The sequence below is a fragment of the Saccopteryx bilineata genome, chromosome 4, assembly GCF_036850765.1.
Source record: "Saccopteryx bilineata isolate mSacBil1 chromosome 4, mSacBil1_pri_phased_curated, whole genome shotgun sequence".
Taxonomy (NCBI): Eukaryota; Metazoa; Chordata; class Mammalia; order Chiroptera; family Emballonuridae; genus Saccopteryx; species Saccopteryx bilineata.
In genome coordinates, this window is record NC_089493.1 from 20,753,639 (window position 1) to 20,777,696 (window position 24,058).

General features: G+C 43.0%; 1 protein-coding gene across 1 annotated transcript in view; it reads left to right on the forward strand.

The window, feature by feature from the left end:
* Positions 1 to 23,424, forward strand: part of SEL1L (SEL1L adaptor subunit of SYVN1 ubiquitin ligase) — a 51,936-nt gene extending 28,512 nt beyond the window's left edge. Inside the window, exons 11-21 of the mRNA XM_066278120.1 lie at positions 261 to 317; positions 3,753 to 3,821; positions 5,198 to 5,275; positions 6,775 to 6,837; positions 8,846 to 8,933; positions 9,242 to 9,390; positions 10,570 to 10,735; positions 11,280 to 11,354; positions 12,107 to 12,279; positions 17,026 to 17,154; positions 19,285 to 23,424. Coding sequence (XP_066134217.1) covers positions 261 to 317; positions 3,753 to 3,821; positions 5,198 to 5,275; positions 6,775 to 6,837; positions 8,846 to 8,933; positions 9,242 to 9,390; positions 10,570 to 10,735; positions 11,280 to 11,354; positions 12,107 to 12,279; positions 17,026 to 17,154; positions 19,285 to 19,494 — 1,257 coding nt within the window. The 3' untranslated portion in view covers positions 19,495 to 23,424. The remainder of the gene's footprint in view (positions 1 to 260; positions 318 to 3,752; positions 3,822 to 5,197; positions 5,276 to 6,774; positions 6,838 to 8,845; positions 8,934 to 9,241; positions 9,391 to 10,569; positions 10,736 to 11,279; positions 11,355 to 12,106; positions 12,280 to 17,025; positions 17,155 to 19,284) is intronic.
* Positions 23,425 to 24,058: the final 634 nt, after the last annotated feature.

The window sequence follows — 24,058 nt, forward strand, 5'->3', positions numbered from 1 at the left end:
TCTGAAAATGCTTTTTATTTCCCTCCGTTTCAGAAAGATAACCTTAAATTAAAAACACATTTTTAGTTTTTAAAAAAAAATGTAGGTTAAAGAAGTATAATATCTTTAGGTTAAAGAAGTATAATATCTTTAGGAGTTAAGGGTAAATTTTTCACTTCTTGAGTTAGAAACCTTTTTATGACTAAGTGGTTTCTTGTTGGTCTAGTTGGGTCACACTCCAATTCTCCCGTTGACTTTTGCCTCGTTTTTGTCCATCTCAGGTCGGTCTGGGACAGCTGCATCTGCACGGCGGGCGTGGTGTGGAGCAGAACCATCAGGTAACTCCTGTTCCGAGGGCTTTGCCCTTCCTGCTGTGCAAAACTGATTCTGTCCATGTATTTCTTACCGAGTCACTGACGGTATTCAACTTAGGTTGCTAAGACAGACACCCAAATGAACTTTTGAGATCTAACCCCTGAGGAAGCTGAAGAACAAAAATGTGATTATATCTCATAGGAGTAGAAGAGGTTTTATTAATCCTTAAACCTAGCTCTCAGTACTGCCGAAAGTACATACACAATGTCTTTTTTTCTATAGGTATATGATTGAAGTATGTCTTAAAATTCCCATTGGAAAATATTTTATAGAACTAAGGGAAATAGTTATGAGAAATTAGGAGTATACCCCTGGCCTGTTGGCCCAGTTGTAAAGGATCTCCCGGTGTGTGGATGTCCCGGGTTTGATTTGTGGTTAGGGCACACAGGAGAGGTGCCCATCTGCTTCTCCATCCCTCCCCTTCTTGCTTCTCTCTCTCACACTCTCTCTTCCCCTCCCGCAGCCATGGCTCAATTGGAGCAAGTTGGCCCCGGGGCACTAAGGATGGCTCCATGGCCTTCACCTCAGGCACTTAAAATAATGGCTCCAATTGTAATGGAGCAAGGGGCCCAGATGGGCAGAGCATCGCCCCCTAGTGGGCTTTCCAGGTGAATCCTGGTCAGGGCTCATGCAGGAGTCTTTCTCTGCCTCCCCTCTTCTCACTGAATTAAAAAAAAGAAAGAAAGAAAGAAATTAGAATCAAACTATAGTAGTGAGATCTATATCCAGTCATCAACTTTTGTCTTCTTCATGTCCTAAATATCACCATCTCTTCCCCTTTTCCCATCAGTACACGTACCACTTGTGTGAATTATCTGTGATTGAACTTCCTAAGCAGTAGCCTATCTTTGTAAACCATACATCTGATCATACGGTTTCCTTGCTAAATTCTCGAGTGGTCCACAGTTTCTAGTAGCTTAAAAGACTGGAACCTTTAACATGACCTCCAAGGCCCTGTACCTGTTTACCTCACCAGCCCTCAGCTTTCTCAGTCACAGGCACGTGGGGCTCTCCTCAGGGCTTTGAAAATATCAAGAACCTCTCCATTTCAGGCCTTCCAGAATGCTAGTCCATCACCTGGAGTAAATATCACCCCATCTGGTTCTTCACGTAGCTAATTCCCTAGTCGTGCTCCAGAATTCAACAGCAGTATCTCCTCATATCCTCTGACCCCAACTCCACTCCAGGAATAGGTCGTGTACCACAGGCAGTATTTCTGAAAATCTGCATTCCTGTGGCTCTGTCCATTGTAAATTAGTTAATTAGATGTTTCTCTGCTGGAACGTAGGGTCTGAATGAGCATGGCTGTGTCTGCCACTTTCATTCCCAGCACCTGACAGAGCCTTGCACTTAGTCACTCCTCAGTGAATGCTTGTCAGACTCATAAAACTCTTGTTTTCTACCATGCCAGTAAAGTGTTCTAACTATTATTTCATATACCATATCCCAACAACTTTAGGAATTAGATCATAACAAAATACACTTATCAACAAAACTATGCTGAATATCTGTTTTTAAAAAACTCAGATGGCACCTGACCAGGCAATGGCACAGTAGATAGAGCGACGACCTGGGATGCTGAGGACCCAGGTTCAAAACCCTGAGGTCACTGGCCTGAGTGCGAGCTCATCTGGCTTGACGCAGGGTCACCAGCTGAGCATGGGGTTGCAGGCTTGAGTATGGGATCATAGACATGACCCCATGGTCGCGGGCTTGAGCCCAAAGGTCACTGGCTTGAGAGTGAGGTTGCTGGCTTGAGCATGGGATCATAGATATGACCCTATGGTCACTGGCTTGAAGCCTAAGGTTGCTGGCTTGAGCAAGGAGTCACTGGCTTGGCTGGAGCCCCCCAGTCAAGGCACATATGAGAAAACAATCAGTTAACAACTAAAGTGACACAATGATGAGTTGATGCTTCTCATCTCTCTCTCTTCCTGTCTTATCTGTCCCGCTTTCTCTCTCCCTCAAAAAAAAACCAAACCACTTCAGATAGCATTTTGACAACTTTTATTGTCTTTAGGTCATTAACATGTATGTCATTAGGGCAGTGAAGTATCAGACAAACTGGTTAACAGAAATCTCAGATGAGAGAACAGAATTCTGGGTAAATTTGCTGCTTACCTTTTACAACAGGTTTTGAAGCGCTCTTGGTGTAGTGTATGCTGCCTTCCTGTGAAGCAGCCCCACAATGATAATTATTTCACATGCTCAGAGAAGGAAGGAAGGGACGTCCCAGTGCATAACTACACTAATTCAACAAATCTTTTGGTGTTTACTATGTGCCATTGACTGTTAGGCACTGCAGATACAGTGCTGGACAGAATACCTTCAGTCCTTGAGTTTTTTTTGTTGTTCGTTTGTTTGTTTTTTTACATAGGCAGAGATAGACAGGGACAGACAGGAATGGAGAGAGAGATGAGAAGCATCAATCATTAGTTTTTTGTTGCGCGTTGCGACTTCTTAGTTGTTCATTGATTGCTTTCTCGTATGTGCCTTGACCACGGGCCTTCAGCAGACCGAGTAACCCCTTGCTGGAGCCAGTGACCTTGGGTCCAAGCTGGTGAGCTTTTTTTTGCTCAAGCCAGATGAGCCCGCGCTCAAGCTGGTGACCTCGGGGTCTTGAACCTGGGTCCTTCCACATCCCAGTCCGACGCTCTATCCACTGCGCCACCGCCTGGTCAGGCTCAGTCCTTGAGTTTTTACAGAGCTTCAAGTTTTTTAAATGATCACACCAAAAAATATGTCAAAGATTGTGACTGTTACTAAGGAGAATTAAAGGGTCCAATAATAGATCATTGAGTGGGAGGTGGCAGTTGTCTCTGAGGAGAAATGGATGACAGTTATGTTGAAGCTGGAGGTAAAAATCATTCCAGGTCAAAAAGGACAGTATGTGCATAGGTCCTGAGGCAGGAAGGAACAAAGCTGGTCTACCCAGAGTGCAGAGAGCAACAGGAAGCAGTACTGAGAGAAATAGTGCCTGATCACATCAGTATATTCCCTACAACACTTCAGGGGCTGTAAGGACCAGCATGTTGACATGTAAGAACAGACGCTTTCAATGACCCCAATAATAAAAAGCAGAGAGATCAGGGAGGAGAGGGCAGTATTTTAGAAGTACAGGCGAGAGATAGATACGTAGCTTAGACTAGAGTTGTGGGAGTGGAGGATGGTAGATGGATTCAGGAAATACTTGGTGGTGACAGGACTTAGTGGTGACCGAGATACGGGGTGGGGTCTGCCTTGCAGCAAACAATAGATATCACGTTGCCATTTACTTCAACTGTGATACCGCAATGTAGCAAGATTTTTTAAATGTTCCTGAAATAATTATTTTGGGTTAAAAGCCAAGGGCAGATTTTACCAAAAACTAATTATTTTAATAAATTCTTTCCTCACAGAGAGCATTTGACTACTTCAATTTAGCAGCGAACGCTGGCAATTCACACGCCATGGCCTTCTTGGGAAAGGTACGTGCCTCTGGTGAATGTATTATGTAATAGCAAAAGGTGTTTGCAGAGTTAGTACATTTGCGTTCAAGATGTACAATTTACCAAAATGAAATGGGAAATAAAATTTCCAGTGCAGGGTGTCGGGTCTTGTCTTAAGGCATTGCCTTTGTAAGGCATTATCTTAGGTGGCTGAAACATAACATAGCGTTTATCAGTGTGTTACTTCTCCATGGAAATTACCTAATACTGTCTGAGCTCCTACTTTTATGAATCATACGTAATAATGAGGAATGTATGCCGTGCGGTTTTTTGCTAGTCTGTCATAACTGCCTGTTCTCTTCCGTGCTGAATAGAGGCAGCCAGTTTCTGCTGCAGTTGTCTGCAGACCTTTTCATTGTCTTACATGAGATAGCGCAGCACCCACCTGTCAGAGCGGTCCTCTCCTCCAGAGAGCATCTGAGTCTAGAGACTTAAGGAAACGATTCCATATGTCATGGCACAATCTCCTGACTTCCTTTTTCATTATTTTGAAAGCTATTATAGTGTAAGCCAATCAGTATTTTCATCTGTAACCAAATCCTAAGATTAGGAATCTCAGAGAGAATGTATCTCAAAGGTTTTTACAAATAGAAAAATCTCATCAGTCTTTGCTACATGGTGACAGTTAATTGGGGCCTGAGAACTTGACACTTAGCCATTAGACAATAGTGGTGTTCCTCACGATTCTTGTTAGGCGTTTAAGAATTTTTCATTTGAGCCCTTTTAATTTTTGCTCTAATTACTAACTAGCCCTACCTCAATAAATGATGTCCTTTGTCATTAATGTGTGCGTGGATATTTATATTAGTCATTCTGTTCTTTCTCTCTGTCCTTTATTATGTTCCATACCTGATACTCTATTTGGTGCTTCAAACCTTTTAAAGTAACTACGTAGTTTTGTTTTTGTTTTTGTTTTTTTCCCTGAGCTCTGACTACCTTTTATCTGAGCCTGGGGAAAGCAGTGGGGGAGGAAGAAGGACGCACCGCTGACCGCTCTCCTCCTCCTCAAATCACTGGTCCCAAGCAGTTTGGCGGCCCCTGTGACTACCCTGGGGTAGAGTGGGGGGAAGGAGTCATCTTGGGCTTTAAGATTTCCTCTTCTTAAATTGATCTATAAACTGACCTTATATATTTGTTTATAGATAAGTCATAAATTTGATATGACATAGAATGTATAATAATATAAAAATGTCTACTTTTGAGGCTTTGCTTTTAATTCTAAAATATCCTGTGGGGAGTTTTTAATTTTGTTAAAAGATTTCATGATATCTGACAAAAATCAGAATGAGATGAGATTAAAGAAAAATGTCATTAGAAGATTATAGTTCTTAATAAACCTGGGCTCTGTTTTCCAGATGTATTCAGAAGGAAGTGACATTGTGCCTCAGAGTAATGAGACAGCTCTTCACTACTTTAAGAAAGCTGCTGACATGGTAAGACCTCATGATTCAGTGCACTGAAATGTGTACCACATTGTTACTATTTTAGTAAAAAAGTTTACTAAAGGGTTAATCATAACCAAGTCATGCCAACATGTCATTGAAAGCATTTATGTAAATATGATTCATATAAACAAATTGACTAGAAAAAAAAATCTTCCCAATTAGGGATCAGATTATTTTTTATGAAGTCTTTCTTGAAATTTCATTGGGAAATTTGCTGATTAGGGAAATACTGATTTTAGTGATGGAATTGAGAGGGTTTACTCTTTTTTTTTTTTTGTATTTTTCTGAAGTGAGAAGCGTGGAGGCAGAGAGACTCCCAAATGTGTCCGAGCTGGATCCACCCGGCATGCCCACCAGGGGGCGATGCTCTGCCCATCTGGGGTGTTGCTCTGTTGCAACCAAAGCCATTCTAGCACCTGAGGCAGAGGCCATGGAGCCATCCTCAGCACCTGGGCCAACTTTGCTCCAGTGGAGCCTTGGCGGCGGGAGGGGAAGAGAGAGAGAGAGAGAAAGGAGAGGGGAAAGGGTGGAGAAACAGATGGGTGCTTCTCCTGTGTGCTCTGGCCTGGAATCAAACCTGGAATTCCACACTCCAGGCCGATGCTCTACAGCTGAGCCAGCCGGCCAGGGCTCTTTTTTTTTTTTAATTGATTTTAGCAAGAGGAAGGGCGGAAGAGACAGGAACATCAGTCTGTTCCTGTATGAGCCCTGACCAGGGATCAAACCAAGAACCTCTGTGCTTCGTGACAATGCTCTAACCAGCTGAGCTATCCGACCAGGGCTGGAATTGAGAGTTACATAATTGACCTTATCTGTGTTGCAACTTGAGGTTTAAAAGTTACAGAATTGGGTACTTTTGATAATTACAGTACATAATTTAGGCTTTCTCTGCCACAGAGAAAGTGGCATATGAATACTTAAGACCCGAGATGCCTGCAATGTGTACACGTGTCTCTTTGCCAGTACTCTATTTCCTAAAGAAATGTTGGGTCACTTTTTTGAAGATGTCCTCTGTTCCTCTGAGTTTGGATGAATTCTAGATTTTTCTCTCAAGTCTCAAACAGTGATTATATTTGGTTTGTAACACTTCAGTAATCTTAAGCATACCTTTGCCACCTCACCCCAGTATTGCTGTTACTACATAGTTGTTGACTACCCCATGCTGTCTTCCTTCATTATTGGGGAGGGAGTTACTAATAAAATCTACCAATAAAAGTGACTAAAAAGTCCTTAAAAGATGAAATATATTAGTTATGTTTTATACCTTAAATTCATGGAACAGATGGTCATAAAGTGTGAGTCACCAAAATTTAATATTAAGTGAATTCACTACTCTTTTTGAGAAAATTATTGAAAGCCTAAAATAAGCCCCCAAATATCTAGAAATCAGTGTTATGTTTAGCATGATGGGAAAGAGAAAATTTTGTTTTGTACTGAAAAGTGCTTAGAAATGTTTTGATTGTGCTTGTAAATTCTTTCTTTGGCAGGGCAACCCAGTTGGACAGAGTGGGCTTGGGATGGCTTACCTCTACGGGAGAGGAGTTCAAGTTGTAAGTTTCCGTCTGACATTCTGATCTTAACAAGTAGTCGGCTGGTGAGGTGGGGAAGTATTCCTTAACTGGCTTCCAGTCAGTCTAGGTACACCACTTCATTATAACCAAAGCTAAACCTTTTCCTGTTGCCTCTGAGTCTGGCTGCCCAACACCCCTCACCCTGGACCCACCATACCAACCACCTTGTTAGAATTACTGATGCTGTCTACCCTGCCTCGTCTTCCATCTCTCCAAGACTGAACGTCTCCTTGTACTTCACTGAAGCCTAAGAAAATGTGCAGGTCTCCCATTTAAGAGGAGGAAAGCTTCCTGGTCAGCCCTTGGGGCCCTTCTAGCCATCACTTCACTTCTCTGTGGCCCTTCTAGTCACCACCTCTCTTCTCTGTGGCCCTTCTAGCCATCAGTTCTCTTCTCTGTGGCCCTTCTAGCCACCACTTCTCTTCTCTGTGGCCCTTCTAGCCACCACCTCTCTTCTCTGTGGCCCTTCTAGCCACCACCTCTCTTCTCTGTGGCCCTTCTAGCCACCACCTCTCTTCTCTGTGGCCCTCCTAGCCACCACCTCTCTTCTCTGTGGCCCTCCTAGCCACCACCTCTCTTCTCTGTGGCCCTTCTAGCCACCACCTCTCTTCTCTGTGGCCCTTCTAGCCACCACCTCTCTTCTCTGTGGCCCTCCTAGCCACCACCTCTCTTCTCTGTGGCCCTTCACTGCATAACCAAGTTTGCCAAAGAATCATCTATGCGAGCTGCCTCCATTCACTCTTTAGCAGAACAGTCAGGCTTCTGCCTCATGTCACTGCTCTGCACAGGTCACCAGAAACCTCCTAAATGTCACCTCCAGCTGGCATTTTTGGTTCTCTCTCGCCTGAACTCTTTCTTCCCTGGAGTTCTGTGACTGTGAGCTCTCTTGATTTTCCTGGGCCATTGTCCTCCTTCTTCTGTGCTATTCGTGTGCGACACGCTGGGTTCTCCTTGCTCTCCCCCGTCTTCTCTGTAGGACATTTCTCAGCAACTTGTTCTTTTTATTCGGTCCTGAATCTAAGAGATTATAGGCAATCCCTAACACAAGAGACAGTATGTGGCCTCATTTTGATTCCTTCTTGTCATTTTGGGTACTAAAACTCAGTAGTAATCTTTGTTTCAATTTTTCTCTGTGGATACATATGATAATTTGAAATTCAGTAATCATACAGTGTTCACTGTGAACACAGGGAAGAACAGATAAAGAGAGTAATTATCCCTACTTAATATTGGAAAAATTGAGATTTAAAAAGGATTAGTTTGTTAATAGAAAAGATATGACTACTGTGTGTGTGTGTGTGTGTGTGTGTGTGTGTGTTTCCGAAGTTAGAAATGGGGAGAGACAGTCAGACAGACTCCCGCATGCACCTGACCGGGATCCACCCGGCACGCCCACCAGGGGGCGATGCTCTGCCCACCAGGGGGTGATGCTCTGCCGTAACCAGAGCCACTCTAGCGCCTGGGGCAGAGGCCAAGGAGCCATCCCCAGCGCCCGGGCCATCTTTGCTCCAATGGAGCCTCGGCTGCGGGAGGGGAAGAGAGAGACAGAGAGGAAGGAGAGGGGGAGGGGTGGAGAAGCAGATGGGCGCTTCTCCTGTGTGCCCTGCTGGGAATCGAACCCGGGTCCCCCGCACGCCAGGCCGACGCTCTACCGCTGAGCCAACCAGCCAGGGCGATATGACTACTTTTTAAATACTGTCCTTCTGGTTCACTGCTGGTGTGTTTGCTTTCTGAGAGCGAACATGCAGATTGTTTCACAAAAACTCAATTTGCTTTTTTTCAGTCTTAAATATTAACCCTCCTACGACTTCCAGTATATTATTAGCTGTATTGTCTATATTAGCTACGTATTCTTTTAATGGCTCTTTGAGACAATTTTGTGTGCTTTGTTAATTCATGTTAATTGAATCTCCTAACTTTTGAGTACGTCAGCCATTTGGGCTTTCTCATCCTGTGATCATGTGATAAGATGGTCATTTTTTTGCAGAATTATGATCTGGCCCTGAAGTATTTCCAGAAAGCTGCTGAACAAGGCTGGGTGGACGGGCAGCTGCAGCTTGGCTCTATGTACTACAGTAAGTAACGGCGGGGTTAGTGATGAACGCACCGGGGTCTGAGTTACGCGTTCCCACTAGATGTCAGTGATAGGGCAATGAGAGCCGTTGAATGCTGGCTGATTAATGTTCTCCTAATTCACGATTTGTGAATCGTGGTTTTTATTGTGAATTATATTAATAGGTATTAAGATACAGATCTGTATTAATAGGATTTACATTTTTCCTGAGTAAGAATTCTGAATTTTATTTCGTTTTACTCCTTCTCTGATGCTTTGGCTGAATCTCTTGGATCCTACTCCTGACCTTTCATGTGGTTTTCCTTCCAGATGGCATCGGAGTCAAGAGGGACTATAAGCAGGCCCTGAAGTATTTTAACTTAGCTTCCCAGGGAGGCCACATCCTGGCTTTCTACAACCTGGCACAGATGCACGCCAGTGGCACAGGTGTGATGCGCTCGTGTCACAGCGCAGTGGAGGTAAGGGCATCTCTGCCCACTCCGACCAGGAGTTAATTTGCCCGGTAGAGAAGTCTGCCGTTTTAATTCTTTGTGTGATTCTCTCTCCTTTGTGTGACTTCTTCTGGAGCAGAAACAGACTCAGCCCACTAGCACTGGTACACGGAGAGAAGACTCCGGGTCTGTGTGCTGTTGTCACACTTATCTATTTCATTTGTCCCTCCCTACAAGAGCCAGTGCTGATAAGAGCAGAGGTTGTCTGCCGGCTCTCTAGCACAGAGAGCATATCTGAGAAACAGCGTCAGAAATTGTGTCCTGGCATACTAAATGAGTATTGCAAAGGGGGCCAGTATCTCCTAGTTGGAACTTTGCGTCCTTAGCTCTCTCATAACTGACACTTGAGAGTAACACTGATGAGTGCTTTGCAGAGTTTCTAAACCTCTCTACACTTCATTCTTCTCACGTGTAAAATGGGGTTTATAGTAGGACTCGCCTCAGAGAGTGCTCTCTCTTTCCACTTCATGGGAGGATTGAGTTAATATACTAGCTCTGCATAAATCACTTGAACAGCTCTGGCCGGTTGGCTCAGCGGTAGAGCGTCGGCCTGGCGTGTGGGGGACCCGGGTTTGATTCCCGGCCAGGGCACATAGGAGAAGCGCCCATCTGCTTCTCCACCCCCCCCCTTCCTCTCTGTCTCTCTCTTCCCCTCCCGCAGCCGAGGCTCCATTGGAGCAAAGATGGCCCGGGCGCTGGGGATGGCTCCTTGGCCTCTGCCCCAGGCGCTAGAGTGGCTCTGGTCGCAGCAGAGCGACACCCTGGAGGGGCAGAGCATCGCCCCCTGGTGGGCAGAGCATCGCCCCTGGTGGGCGTGCCAGGTGGATCCCTGTCGGGCGCATGCAGGAGTCTGTCTGACTGTCTCTCCCCGTTTCCAGCTTCAGAAAGATACAAAAAAAAAAAAAAAATCACTTGAACAGGGTCTGGCCAGCATAAATGGTCTATAGTTGTTTGCTATTATTTGTATAAACCTATTCTAAAGACTAAGTGAAAACTTGACATATATATATCCAGACTTTAATATATATTTTATAAAATTGCCTGACATTCAAAGAGCATGTTTAACACTCACTTGTAGCCAATGTGAAAAATGATTTTCTGGCATATCTTTCTTATTTTGTTGATTTTTGTTTCCTGTTCTCACAGTTGTTTAAGAATGTATGTGAGCGGGGCCGCTGGTCCGAGAGGCTCATGACCGCCTATAACAGCTACAAAGATGGCGACTACAACGCCGCTGTGATCCAGTACCTCCTGCTGGCCGAACAAGGCTATGAAGTGGCCCAGAGCAACGCAGCCTTCATTCTCGACCAGAGTAAGGTTCATTTGAGTCCTGCTGTGCGTCCAGAATACCAGGGCTCACGTCAGGTTACCTGTTTAAAAAGAAAAGTCACAAAGAGGCTTCTCTATTGTTGTAAACAGAACTTGCCACCTGTGCTTAAATTACTTAACCTCAGATCTCTAAGCCGTCCAAGTTAGTTTTACAGGTGGACAGTAAAACTAGGCTTGACGTTCATCATAAAAGTGACTGCTTTCAGCAAGTACGTTTTCAAAATACAGCAGATACGAAGTGTTGTTTTCCATCAGAGCCCCCAGAAGTGGCTCAGTAGTCGGTCTCAGTGTTGGTTCTGTGGGTAAAACACATTTTAGGACATAATGTGCTAATGCAATGATTTCTTTGAACTCAGTATTTTATTCTAGTACTTGTTTAATTCCAGTACAGTATTTTTTCCATTTAATATTTATTATATCTGTTCTTATTTAAGTTATGCTCCACATATTCACCCCAGTTTGCAGAGCAGACCTCCGAGTCTAGTGTGTGTCCTTAAATGCCCGATGTGTATTCCGTCTCCCTGCAGGAGAAGCCACCATCGTGGGTGAGAACGAAACGTACCCCCGAGCTCTGCTGCACTGGAATCGGGCCGCCTCGCAAGGTGAGTGCTGGCTTCGTCTGAAAGGATACGAGTTCCACCAAAGGGCCTCTCTTTATTTATTATTTCTTTTTAATCTCCCGTAAAGATTAAACCGTGTCATTCATTGCCCTAAAATTAAGCAGAGATACTATTGCTTGATTTGTTTGCATTGTGATCGGTATTTATTCTTAAAATGGAAGGTCTGGCCACGGGATTTCTAGATTGAATTGCAAGGTGTGTGTACCAGCTGTTTATTTCATGCTTTGATTTGCGCTCTGGTTTCTAGTTTGACCCCAGTATATTGAGTAAAAGAGAATTGAATAGAATGTAGAATAGAATATTAGTAAAACCGAAAATATTTTAACCTTTCTTCACTGTTTTTTGTTTGACAATTTCTTTCTCACACACACTGCCCTCCACATTGTCTGCCTGTCTCTTCTTTGGACACCATTGTTCAGTGGTGCCATTGGACTGTTTTAAAATGTAAACGACATCATAGAGTAGAGCATGATCATTTAAAAAGTCTTATTGGAGACATAGGGGTACTACTCATCTTGTTTTACCTCTCCCTATTATAAAGCCTTCTTCAGAAGAGCAGTACTTGGAGTTTAAGTTTTTACTGAGTTTATAGCTTAGCTGAAGGCTCTGTTACGTTTGTATGCTATGAATTAAAATTCCATTTTATGTAAGCATGTTAATAGGAAGAGAAATAACGGTATGATCTGCTTTAAAAAATGTACTTACTGGCAGTTTTGCACTTAACTTTGTTTTAGGCTACACTGTGGCTAGGATTAAGCTGGGAGACTACCATTTCTATGGCTTTGGCACCGACGTCGACTACGAGACTGCGTTTATTCATTACCGCCTGGCGTCGGAGCAGCAGCACAGCGCGCAGGCTATGTTCAACCTCGGCTACATGCACGAGAAAGGACTAGGCATCAAACAGGTGAGCGTGGCTGCAGAACACATGTTTGAATTGAATAACATAAATTGTGATTTGGGGAGGAAGGTCTGCATTTTTATAGAAATAGGCTTTTTCTGGAATGTGCTCAGATTTTAGATACTAACTCATGAGACAGTCTTGTAATATTTCAAAAAACAACCCTTGCATCTCTCTCATCTTCTAACACACACACACTGCTATCCATACTGCTGTTTTTAGGATATTAAGCCAGAAACAGATTCATAAAAACAAAGGTGGTCAGACCTGTATTGAAAACTCCTTGTTTGAGAAACTGTCCGTCATCAAACCAATTCTGTTTCGCAATTATTTTGAAATGAATTAAGATAATTACTTATTGATTAACTCATCTCTGATTTTTAAAACATTTTTCCTTATCAGTTACAGTTTATATTCACTGTTCTTTTGTATTAGGCTCAGATGTACAGCATCGTGATTAGACAGTCCTATACTTGCAGGCGTCCCCAAACTACAGCCCGCGGGCCTCAATGCAGCCCCCTGAGGCAATTTATCCAGCCCCCACTGCACTTCTGGAAGGGGCACCTCTTTCATTGGTGGTCAGTGAGAGGACCACTGTATTTGGCAGCCCTCCAATGGTCTGAGGGACAGTGAACTGGCCCCCTGTGTAAAAAGTTTGGAGACCCCTGCTTTACAGAGTGTTCCTCGGTTTCATGCATGGTTATTACAGCGTCATTGCCTCTGTCCCCGTGCTGCACGGGACGTCCTGTGACCGTTCTGTGACTTCAGTCAGCACTCCGCAGTCCCTTCACCTTTTTGACCCAACAACTCCCCTTATTTCTGATTTCTTAAACCTTCCAAATGCAGTCTAACAGTCTTTAGACCCATGGTCTTAAGTTTTTGCCTGTGTGCCCTTTTAAGAGTTCTGGGAAACTGTATCATCTTGTGCATTTTTAAGTTGACATTTAAAATTTTGTCATTAAGTTTCAAGAGGTCTAAGTTCTAGCTATTTTGAATGAGAACATTTTTTAATAAAATGACTAAATTGATCAAAATTGATTTAACTTTAAATTTGACATAAATTACTCTAAATATTTTGGCACACCCATTATTAGTTTTTTTGAAACTATATAGCAAATTCTTTAATTGCATATTGCATCTTTTCCTTTTCTCTCTGAATTTATATTTTCAGTCCACTATTCTCATAGAGTTGTATACTAATATGTTTTTAAAGCTTAGATCTTTTACTGCCCACTCTGTTGTATTTACCTGAAATAAATATGTCAATTCAAATTCTGAATTTTATTTCCTATGGTTATAGGCTCTAAGTATCAAGAAAATTTTTTGAGATATTATTAGTAAAGTTGATCAATTATTAATATGCTATTGATTAAATTAAGAGAATGATGTTATAATTTTGATAAAATTCTTTTTGTGATAATTGAAAATATATTTTTAATGAGATGACTGGAGCACTTTTTAAAAACTAGATTAAGTGTCATTGAGTCAGGGTAGCATTAATTCTGTTTTTCATTTGTATAAACATGACTGCAACCATGTTCACATAAGTAAGTGTATGGGAATGGGAAGAATTTTCGTATAGTAAGGTCAGGTAATTCTGTAAACTGCTGTAGAGTTCTTTGCTGTCTTAGTCAGTTTGGGTGCTAGAACAGAGTGCCAGACGCTGGGTGCTTGAACAACAGAAACTGCCTTTCACAGTTCTGGAGGCTGGGAAGTTGAAGATCAGCGTATTGGCAAACTTGTCTGATGAGGGCCCACTTCCTGGGTCATGGACAGCTGTCTTCTCGCGTTTGTCCTCCCCTGAGGAATGAGCAGGAGAGGAGCTCTGCTAGGAACCCCGTTCCATCCGTGAGAGCTCCGCCCCCTGCCTTCATCTGATCCCGTTTCTCTCTCAAAGGAGCCCACTCCTCTGCCATCGGGTTAGGGGCGGGGCTTTAGCATAGGCGCAGACATTTAGTCTATGACGTAGGTAAAAGATCCACTGACTTGTCATTAAAATTATTTTCAATCATCTGTCACCTGACAACTTGATTAGGTCCCTCTCCGATTTTGTTAAAAGCAAAGAATTGGAATCTAGAGACTTTCAAAAGGATATGTTCCCTCATCACTCGGGTTGATCCCTGTCCCAGTTTCCTGGGAGGAATGCCTGAAAGACTTCACCAGGCTGACATGTACCAGCTGTACCCCAGCACTCTGTTGACCTAACATAAGGAAGAGTTGTTGGTTTAGTTTTGCTAATGCGATGTTTTGGGTCAAAGTGCTTTTTATTTTATCATATTTTAATATTTATTTTAATTCCAGTATGTACCTTTTGATGTTTTACATTTCTATTAATATTTGCTACTCGAACATCATTTAACAGGACTCGAGCTGCAGGCTGAGGGCGTTCAGTTTATGGAAGATCTCTGCCGTGTTGACAGGGACTGAAGCCTCTCCTCGTCAGCTCAGTGACACAGTTTCCATCAGAAAGCCTGGCTTTTTTAATTTAAATAAAATTAATAGTGTTTGATGTCTGATATTAAAACCACATATAAGTTATGGCTAATATGGCTTTTATGGGCTACACCTAGGAATAATTTACTAAAAGCAGTCAAGATTAAAGTTACATAGATCTAATGCTGTTTTTATAATAGGTTATAAAACAACAAAACTAATCAATGTGCTTTTCTCAACTCATAATTTGATTTATAATGTTATATATAACTTATGTAGATTCTTGTGAGTAAAGAATGTGATACAAGGCCTCAGAGTAGGAGAACTCTAGAATTAAACTTTCAGGAATAATTCAATAGCCCTGGCCAGATAGCTCAGTTGGATAGCACATTATCCTGAAGCACAGAGGTTGCCAGTTCAGTCCCCACTCAGGACACATACAGGAACAGATGTTCCTGTCTCTCTTCCTGCTCTCTCCATTTCTCTAAAATCAATAAAATAAACATTAAAAAGAAAAAGAATAATTAAATAGCCTGTTCAGTGGTGGCTCAGTGGATAGAGCATCAACCTGGGACGCTGAGGTTCCAGGTTCAAAACCCCAAGGACACCGGCTTGAGCATGGGCTCATCAGCTTGAGTACAGGGTGGCCAGCTTGAGCATGGGATCATAGACATGACCCCGTGGTTGGTTGCTGGCTTGAAGCACAAGGTTGCTGACTTGAGCAAGGGGTTGCTGGTTCAGCTTAAGCTCCCCCCTGCCCCTAGTCAAGACACATTTGAGAAGCAATCAATAAACATCTAAAGTGACACGACTATGAGTTAATGCTTCTCATCACTCTCCCTTCCTGTCTTTCTCACTAAAAAAAAGAAATAATTATGTATAAAAAAGACAGTAGGCCTGACCTGTGGTGGCGCAGTGGATAAAGCGTCGACCTGGAAATGCTGAGGTCGCTGGTTTGAAACCCTGGGCTTGCCTGGTCAAGGCACATATGGGAGTTGATGCTTCCAGCTCCTCCCCCCTTCTCTCTCTCTGTCTCTCCTCTCTCTCTCTATATATATATATCTCTATCTCTATCTCTATCTCTCTCTCCCCTCTCTAAAATGAATAAATAAAAAAAAGAAAAAAAAGAGTAACTCCATTAGTTTTTATGAGATATCGTAATGACCTTTTCCTATATTTTTCTTATTTTTAATGTGAAAGAGACAGTAATGCTACTAAAAACTAATCATCCAGCATCTAGTGTAACTAGAAAAATATTAACTATTAAATAAAATGAGGATTGGTTGTAATTGTAATAAATAATTCAGGATATAATTGATGACTGCGATTTAATTATCCTATTACTCATGCTGATAGAGCCTGTGTTATCACATAGTTTGATTTTTGAACTTAAGAAATATGGCAATTCAAAGAAAATTTTCACTTATATGTATTTTTTAAGTCAAAGACACTAATCATACTGTTATGTAATCTAAAGGTGCTCTTTTCAACTCATGACAGACCCTAGGTACGCATATAGTGAATAGCTGAAAGTCATTGCTTGTATTTAAGTATTTGCTTTCTTTAGGTAAGGGAATTGAATGTTTAGCCTTTCCTCCCCATGTTTCATGGAATTCTTTCCTGGGCGTTTGGTATTCGATATTTTTTGACAGTAGTTAGGGCATGGAAGAAGTAAGGATAGTAAATGAGTGTCACAACTCCCACCATCCCAATATGAACACTCCAGTTCGGACCAAAACTAACAGTGACCTGTCTCACCCTTCCCAGAACTGTATCTGAGACAGGGAGACAGCGTGTGAGTCCCTAATCACCCTTCCCAGAAATCTATCTGAGACAGGGAGACAGCGTGTGAGTCCCTAACCGTGTCCACTGGGAAACCTTGACTCTGTCTACTCCAGTTCGAAGATCACTGCTCCAAACTGAAAGCAGGATTTGACTGAAGTTTGAATTAGGAAAAAATGAATGAGTGGCTTACAAGGCGCCCCTGGGAGTGTCCCGGTGCACAGTGTTACATGTAGACGGAGACTGTGCAGCGTTCAGCTCAGCATCTTAAGATGAGGGCAGCCTGTCTGCACAGCGTGGGCATGCCAGATTGGGGGCACTTAAGTCTTAAAATTTTTCAATTTCATTTTTGCAAATTAAGCTGTTAGATTTTTTTTTTTTTAATATTGCCTGATTAAAACTTGGGTGTTTTCTTTAGGTAAGTGAATTTAAAAATAAAACTTGGAAGGTAAAATAAATTTTCCTGATATAGAAACTAAAAACTAATTACTCTTATTTTAACAAGAAATGAATTTTGGTTCATTCCCTGTCTTGTAGGATATTCACCTTGCAAAACGATTTTACGACATGGCGGCCGAAGCCAGCCCAGACGCGCAGGTGCCAGTCTTCCTGGCGCTCTGCAAGCTGGGCGTCGTGTACTTCCTGCAGTACCTTCGGGAAACCAGTGTAAGTGGCCGTGCCTCTCTCAGTCGGTTAAAACGCAAGTGGTGTCGCCTCAGTCCTGGGGCTTGTACTTGAAATGCGGAGGAGAGAGGAGCGTCCCCCTCTTCCCCGGGGAAGTCCCTACAGGCCTCAGCAGGCGAGGGTGGCTGGGACCACAGGCAGTTACAGGGTTCGGGGAGCATTTGACAGGTGGCTCCCAGTGCTAAAGCAGTTTTCAGAGACGCAGAGCTTTTCTGGTCTGGGGAAAACTGAGACTAACCCATAACAGTCTGAAAGGGTAGTTAACTAAATTCAGTAAACATGAAACCAGATGACTCACTGCCCAGCAGGCGCTCTGACCTCCGTCACAAAGATAATTTGGAAGAGGAAGAAGTAGGACCCGAGAGCCTGCCCAGGTGCTGTCCTGTAGAGTCTCTGAGAGCGACACGTGTTAACCACCACCAGAACTATGTAAATGACTACTAAAAATACCTCGAACTCTAGACTGAAATAGCTAAGGGTAGGCCTAGAGAGAAGATGGGCTGGCCATTCTCTCTGAAACTAAATATGTAGGTGCTCTGGGTGCTCCGGTTTCCATTCTGTTTCCAGCCCCGGGAGTTCCTCAGAAGAGGTTAGCAGCACAGCGTTGGACTCTGAAAGGCTTACAGTGTAGGCAGAAACAGGGCTGTTGCACTTGATTCATTTTGGACCAGAAAAGGATGAGGTTGTCTCAGAACCGGTGGGTGCCCCCTCAGCACTGATCCAGGGTGGGCTCCCTTGCATTGCACGGATGCAGAGGAGTCCAGGCCGCTCCAGCGTCTACACAGAGAAATCCGACGTGCCCCTCTTGCAGCCCTCGCCCTGCTGTGACGGCCTCCGTGGACAGGGCTCAGAGGACTGGAGACGGTGGACTCTGTCCTCCTGTTCGCTTATGCATGTGTAACGTGGGTTCATGAGCCCCGATAGCATGAGCCGGATGTGCTGTACCTCTGCTCAGTGACAGGATCTTCCTTCCGTCGATGAAAAGAGCTAGCAGCGTGGCAGTGTGCTGCTTCCATCAGGACTACTCCGGACCCTGTCTCCGAGTGTCTAAGACTAATAAACTGTTGGTTACAGTCTAGGATTTGATTGTGCGATACGACATACTAACTACCTTGTATCTGTATTGTATATTAATACAGAAACCTAGGGACAGTAAAATGCCCTATAGTCCTAACACATAGATATTCTACCTTAAAAAAAAAAAAGAAGTCTTAAGTATTAATGACAAGAAAGTCAAATAGAGAAACACGAAATCTATCACCATTCCCTCCCCAGGAAACATAGTTAATAGTTTCTTATAACTTATTCCTAGAAAAATGTAGTGCCTGTACCTACAAGTACATATTAGAGTGACCTTTTACATGTAATTTTGCTTAAACAAAAGGATTACACCCCATGATGACTCTGAGTGCCAGGCAGAAAATACTGGGTATCACTTTTTTTAAGTGACACGAGAACAATTAAAATACTGTAGATGAAGAACATCACGTCTAAGTTCAAGTTCAGGTGTTATTCAGTTAAGCCCTAACTGAAATGCATTATTCATTCCGCTAGCAAGCATTTGAATTCTGCCATGTTCAGTTACCTGAGAGAGGAATGCGAGAGCCCTCCGTCGCTGGGCGGAGCTGTCTAGCTGGTGCGCTGTCATTTGTGTGAGTGCTCAGCGCCCTGACCTGGGGGCCGGAGGATGGACTAAGAGGGAGACATGAGAAAACAATGTTACAGAACCCAGGGTGGGGTGCCAAGATCATAGATGTACTGCCCCGGAGGTACAGGGGTGCCACGATGCTGATTTTTCTCCTCCCCTGTCCCTCCATTGTCCCCAGAGAAATATTGTTCAAATATTTTCTCTGAACAAATGGCTGGGAGTTAGTGCATCGGTTTACTGACGAAGAAAGCCCTGCCAGGTTGTTGACGTGGTGGGCTGCTGTGGAGCTCAGTCCCTGAGACACGTTTTCTTGCTTTTAAACCCTTTACTTAAAATTGAAAAATGTTTCTAAAACCAATTATGAAAATAAGTTCTGTACTGATCTCTAATTTGTGATGTCATTTTCCTGATTTTTTCTCTGATGTGTTAGTGATCATAATGACTTTTCTATTATTTCCATTAAGATTCGAGATATATTCACCCAACTTGATATGGACCAGCTTTTGGGACCGGAGTGGGACCTCTACCTCATGACGATCATCGCGTTGCTGCTGGGAACGGTGATAGCGTACAGGCAGAGGCAGCACCAGGACATGCCTGTGCCCAGGCCGCCGGGGCCCCGGCCAGCCCCGCCGCCACAGGAGGGGCCGCCGGAGCAGCCGCTGCCGCAGTGATGCCGCCGCGGCCCGTGACGGCCAAGGACGTCGTTTGCAGGACGCCTGCACGTGGTTTGGACTTTGGATCAGTGGCCACCTCCTGGAAGAGGCACAAGGAAGCATTGAATTCCTAAAGCTGCTTAGAATCTGATGCCTTTATTTTCAGGGATAAGTAACTTTCCTAACTGAGTTGAATGTTTCAGTGCCGTTTGGAATAACAACTCTCAGTGGCTTTTTTTTTTTTTTTCTGGAGACATATGTGAGACACTCAGAGTAATGTCTACTGTATCCAGTTATCTTTTTGGGGTCCTTTTGTTCATTCTCTCAATGTGCATAAGTTCTTCGATCAACCATCTTTAAAAAGGTCTTGTGCATTGACACTAAAAACTGATCTATGTGAAAAGGAAAACCCAGTTAGGTTCAAGTTTAACCTTAACATGTTGCAAAGTCTGAAAACAGAACTTGCCTTTTAAGTAAAAAAAGAAAAAAAAAACTCTTCGAAGTGTTTCAGAATGACCATAACAGAAACTTTTACCAGTCAGTCCACATGCAGGTATCCATATTCAGCACATTTGTTATTTTAAAATGGAAGGAAGGGAGATTTCTGAGTGCTGGTCATTATCATACTTGACACCATACTTCTCTCCTTCAGATACTGAAAGGTGGTGTTAAAGTGGTCTGTGAACCTCATTTCTTGGGAATGAAACATAGATATAACATTGCAAACTGACGCCTTGCGCTACCCTGTGCATTTGCCCCACCTACTGAATGTCATTTGCTTGTTTGTTCTGAGTGCTCAGAGCCTTGACCTGGAAGCCAGAGGATGGACTAAGAGGGAGGAGTGAGAAAACAAGATTACAGAACTGGTGTGGGGTACCAAGATCATAGGTGTACTGCCCCGAGAGGTGAAGCATTTGTTCCCAGGACTCATTTAGTTCGCATTTCTTACTGCAAAGGGACACATCACCCCCCCCCCCAGACTCTTTACGTATGAAATATTATTGCCAAGACACGGCATACAGTGACCACCATTGTAATAATACTAAAGCTGAGACGGAGAATCTAAGATGCATGAAGTTCAGTGGTTGAGGAAAGCTGAAGCCTGTTTGTGTTAGGGCAGATGTATTTCCACAGGTTTCTCTTACAGTAGAGAGCCAGCCGTGGCCTAGCTGTCGCATTTGCCACCCTCCCACTGTGAACACTAGGAAAGTCAAGCCTATTCCACTTGATGTTGTATGGGAAACAACAACGAAGAAAACTTGAGAACTTCACATATCGGACAAGTGAAAGCATTAAATGGAATTTGTGTTTCTTGTCATTGCCAGATGGTGGTGGTCACCAGCCTGTACGTAGTCCGAGACTACATTTGCATCTGAGCAGGCTTGCTAGGCCTCCTGACCTCAGTCTGTTTATTAGCCTTCATACTCTCCACAGCCCCTCATCTGCCAGAAAACTTGAAGCATTTATTACCTGTAGAGTTGTATGACTTTGGTCCTTGAAGTTGGGATTGCATTTAGAACTAGGTTTAATTAGTCCATAATGAACATGAAGGCTTAAATATGAAGTTGTGTGCTCTGTGTGTGTGTTTAGAGTATTATGAGAAACCCAGTGAGCAGACTTTCCTCCCAGATAATTGCTTCCACGTTTGAAGAGGTGGTCACAGCGAGAACCCTGTGTCTAAAAGCATATCTGAAAAGGTAGGAAAAGTTACCCTCGGAAAGTAGGGTGCCATTTTGGGCAGCTCTTGTAAATACGACGTCTTGTTTGATCCTTGCCCTTGGAGACTCGCGCAGGGGATTAGACGTGGGGGGGGGTCCTGCCCTGCCTCTGTGCCCCGCCCTTCCGATCAGTCTCCTTAGCAGCAGTCACACTTTATTTCAAAGGAACTGTTTTAATTGATTTAAAGTTTGCAAACCTCTAAGATGACTAAACTTCCATCTTTTCCCTCTACCATCCATTGATTCCTTCCTCAGCAGCACTTGCGTCTCCGTCCTGAGCCTCCTCCGGGAACACGGAGCAGTGTGCACGGAACTGCGAGCTGGCGGGAGCGGCAGTCCTGTTCACGCAGTAACAAACTTCCTCTCCGTTCGCCACGTGCCGTGGCCTTTGGATTAATATCTCCGATAGCCCTTTCTTGGCTGTTTGCCACTTCCTGTTTCACCCTGGGTCTTTTGCTACTGGAGATCTGAACGGTATATTTAAAATAACTTCGTTCCTATGGCTTTGTGACGTCAGTCCTTGTGACTGTCTCAAAATACTCTGATCCCGTTTCACGATACCTAGCAAATAGGAACTAACTGGGTTTGATGTTTCTCCTAAAATAATGTCAATACTTAACCTAATCAAATGGCATCCATTTGAATAAAATGACAATAACTAATGGTAGTTAATGTCAGTGACATTACACTAACTCCAGGATTCAGGAGTTTTACTGTTAGCATTTAGAGTTGGCAGAGTGCGGCTTCCCTTCTCCACGGTAGCCCGTCTTTCTGTCCCCTCTTCTAGTCTGTCTTCCTGCCTGCAAAGGCGGGGGCAGTCGGAGCTCTGCTTAGCTGGTACTCATGCATTTGGTGGTGGTTCGTCGGCTGTTTCAGTCTTGATACTATCCATTTTGCTTTCATTTTATGTTGCAAAAGTAGCATTGATGTTTGGTTGGGGTGTTTTTCTTTCTGTTTCAAGTTTTTTTGTTTCTGTTTTCTACATGAAGCTTACCATATTTTGGTTAATATTCAAGGGCACAGAAAAAGTAATTCAAATTCCCTTTTTCAGAGTTCATTATTTAACGCTTTAAATGAGGTTACTTGTATTAATCTTAATACTCTTGATGATGTGTTTGTTACCTTTGTGCACATGAGGTTAATTTGTGAGATTTACTGCTGAGCTCTTTGTCTCTGTACCATTGGCAAGTTTTAGAAACTCTTACTTGTGATCTGGCAGTGATCTGATGCTTTATTTAATTAAAGAGCTGCTGTTGCCTCCAGGAAACTAAAGGATTTCTTTTTTCCTTTATCGCTTTGTTTTTCCTTCCTTTTGCTGCCCGTGTTTGTTCTTCAAACCCGTGTTTTGGAAGTCTGCATGCAAGCCTGTAAGTGAAGACGCAGCTCTTCGTGTGTAGCATGTGTGTTATTGTCGGGCCACAGCTGCAAAACACTTCCTTTGCAGAGGTTTGGATTAACTTTCCCATGCACATTTCAAGACAAAATGCTTCAGGTGAAACAGACCCTGTCCCCACCAAGAAGAGTGACACAGGCTACATCTGCCCCGGTGACATCTAGTATTTGTTTTGAAACTGAATTTAATATATGTTGCCCAATATTATGACTAGAGGTGTGCAAGGAATAATCAAAGCAAAAGAAACTTCTGTTTTCATGGAGATATTTTTTATCAGTCATTGCTCTCAAATATAAATGAAAATAGAAAATTTCTGAATACCATATTGTTTGAGGCAGTACCTGATATTTCGTGTGTAGCAGTCATTGAAAGGAAGCTGAATTTCTCCTTCCACTTGATATTTCACGAAAATTTAAACTAGCCCAAGTAAAAAAGATTTGTTCTTTAAACTGACTCTTTACACAAGTGAAAATTCTATTTTGTGTGCATGAGAAGGAAATCTTGGTTGTGTGCTAGGAGTCATCTCACATGCATTGTTTTTTCTATTTGGAACAACAAGCAAGCTGACACTTTTATTAACAAAAAGAAATCAATGTTGACACAAAGTATAACCACTATCAATATTTAGGAGAAGTTCTAAAAAGACCGTAAGCTGTCGTTGGAAGGTACACCACAGTAGACGTTTTTGTAAATTTATTTTGTATTTAATGAAACAGAGTAAAAAGGCTGGTAAAGTGTAATATAATTGTGTAAACAAATCCTGTTAATAGAGAGATGTACAGATTCGTTTTGTACTGTATCTTGAAACTTGTGAAATAAAGACCCCACCTCTGGTTACCCTGTGTGCCGTGCTGTGCCGTGACCAAGCGCCCTCCCAGTCAGACGAGTTTTAAACATGAGCGATTCGACTTGTAATGAACCTTTATGGAAACATTTATTTGGCGTACTGTAAATCCATCTTTACTTTTAACTCCTGAAATTCAGGTTTCGATAAATTGAGTCTTCCCCTAGGGAGAATATGAATTTGCTATAAGAAATGTTATGATACATAGTGAGCATGACCCACTTTAATCCTGAAGACAGTAAAATATCTAAAATTTGTTTACACATTATCCTGTCCCAGAAAGTTTTAAGAGGGCTTACAGAGCTGCATATAATACAAGGATAAAATTTATGTAGAATGAGTCATCTGCTCTAAGTAAAGGGAAAATGAGAAAGAAAGCAACATTAAAGCAGGAGTGAACTTGGCACACATGAGGCACGTTAGAAGTAGGCTTACAAGTCTGGCCCTAACGTCCTAGCAGCCAACTCAAAAGGGAAATTGAGCGGAAGTATTCCAGTTTAGAAATGTCAGATTGTAGGATAAAAAGTCTGGTGGTGCGGATTGTGGCAAGTGAGAAATTAGATCTCGGAGTTTCCTCCTGGGAGCACAGCCAGCCACCCACATGTCCCTGACTGACCTTGGCAAAAA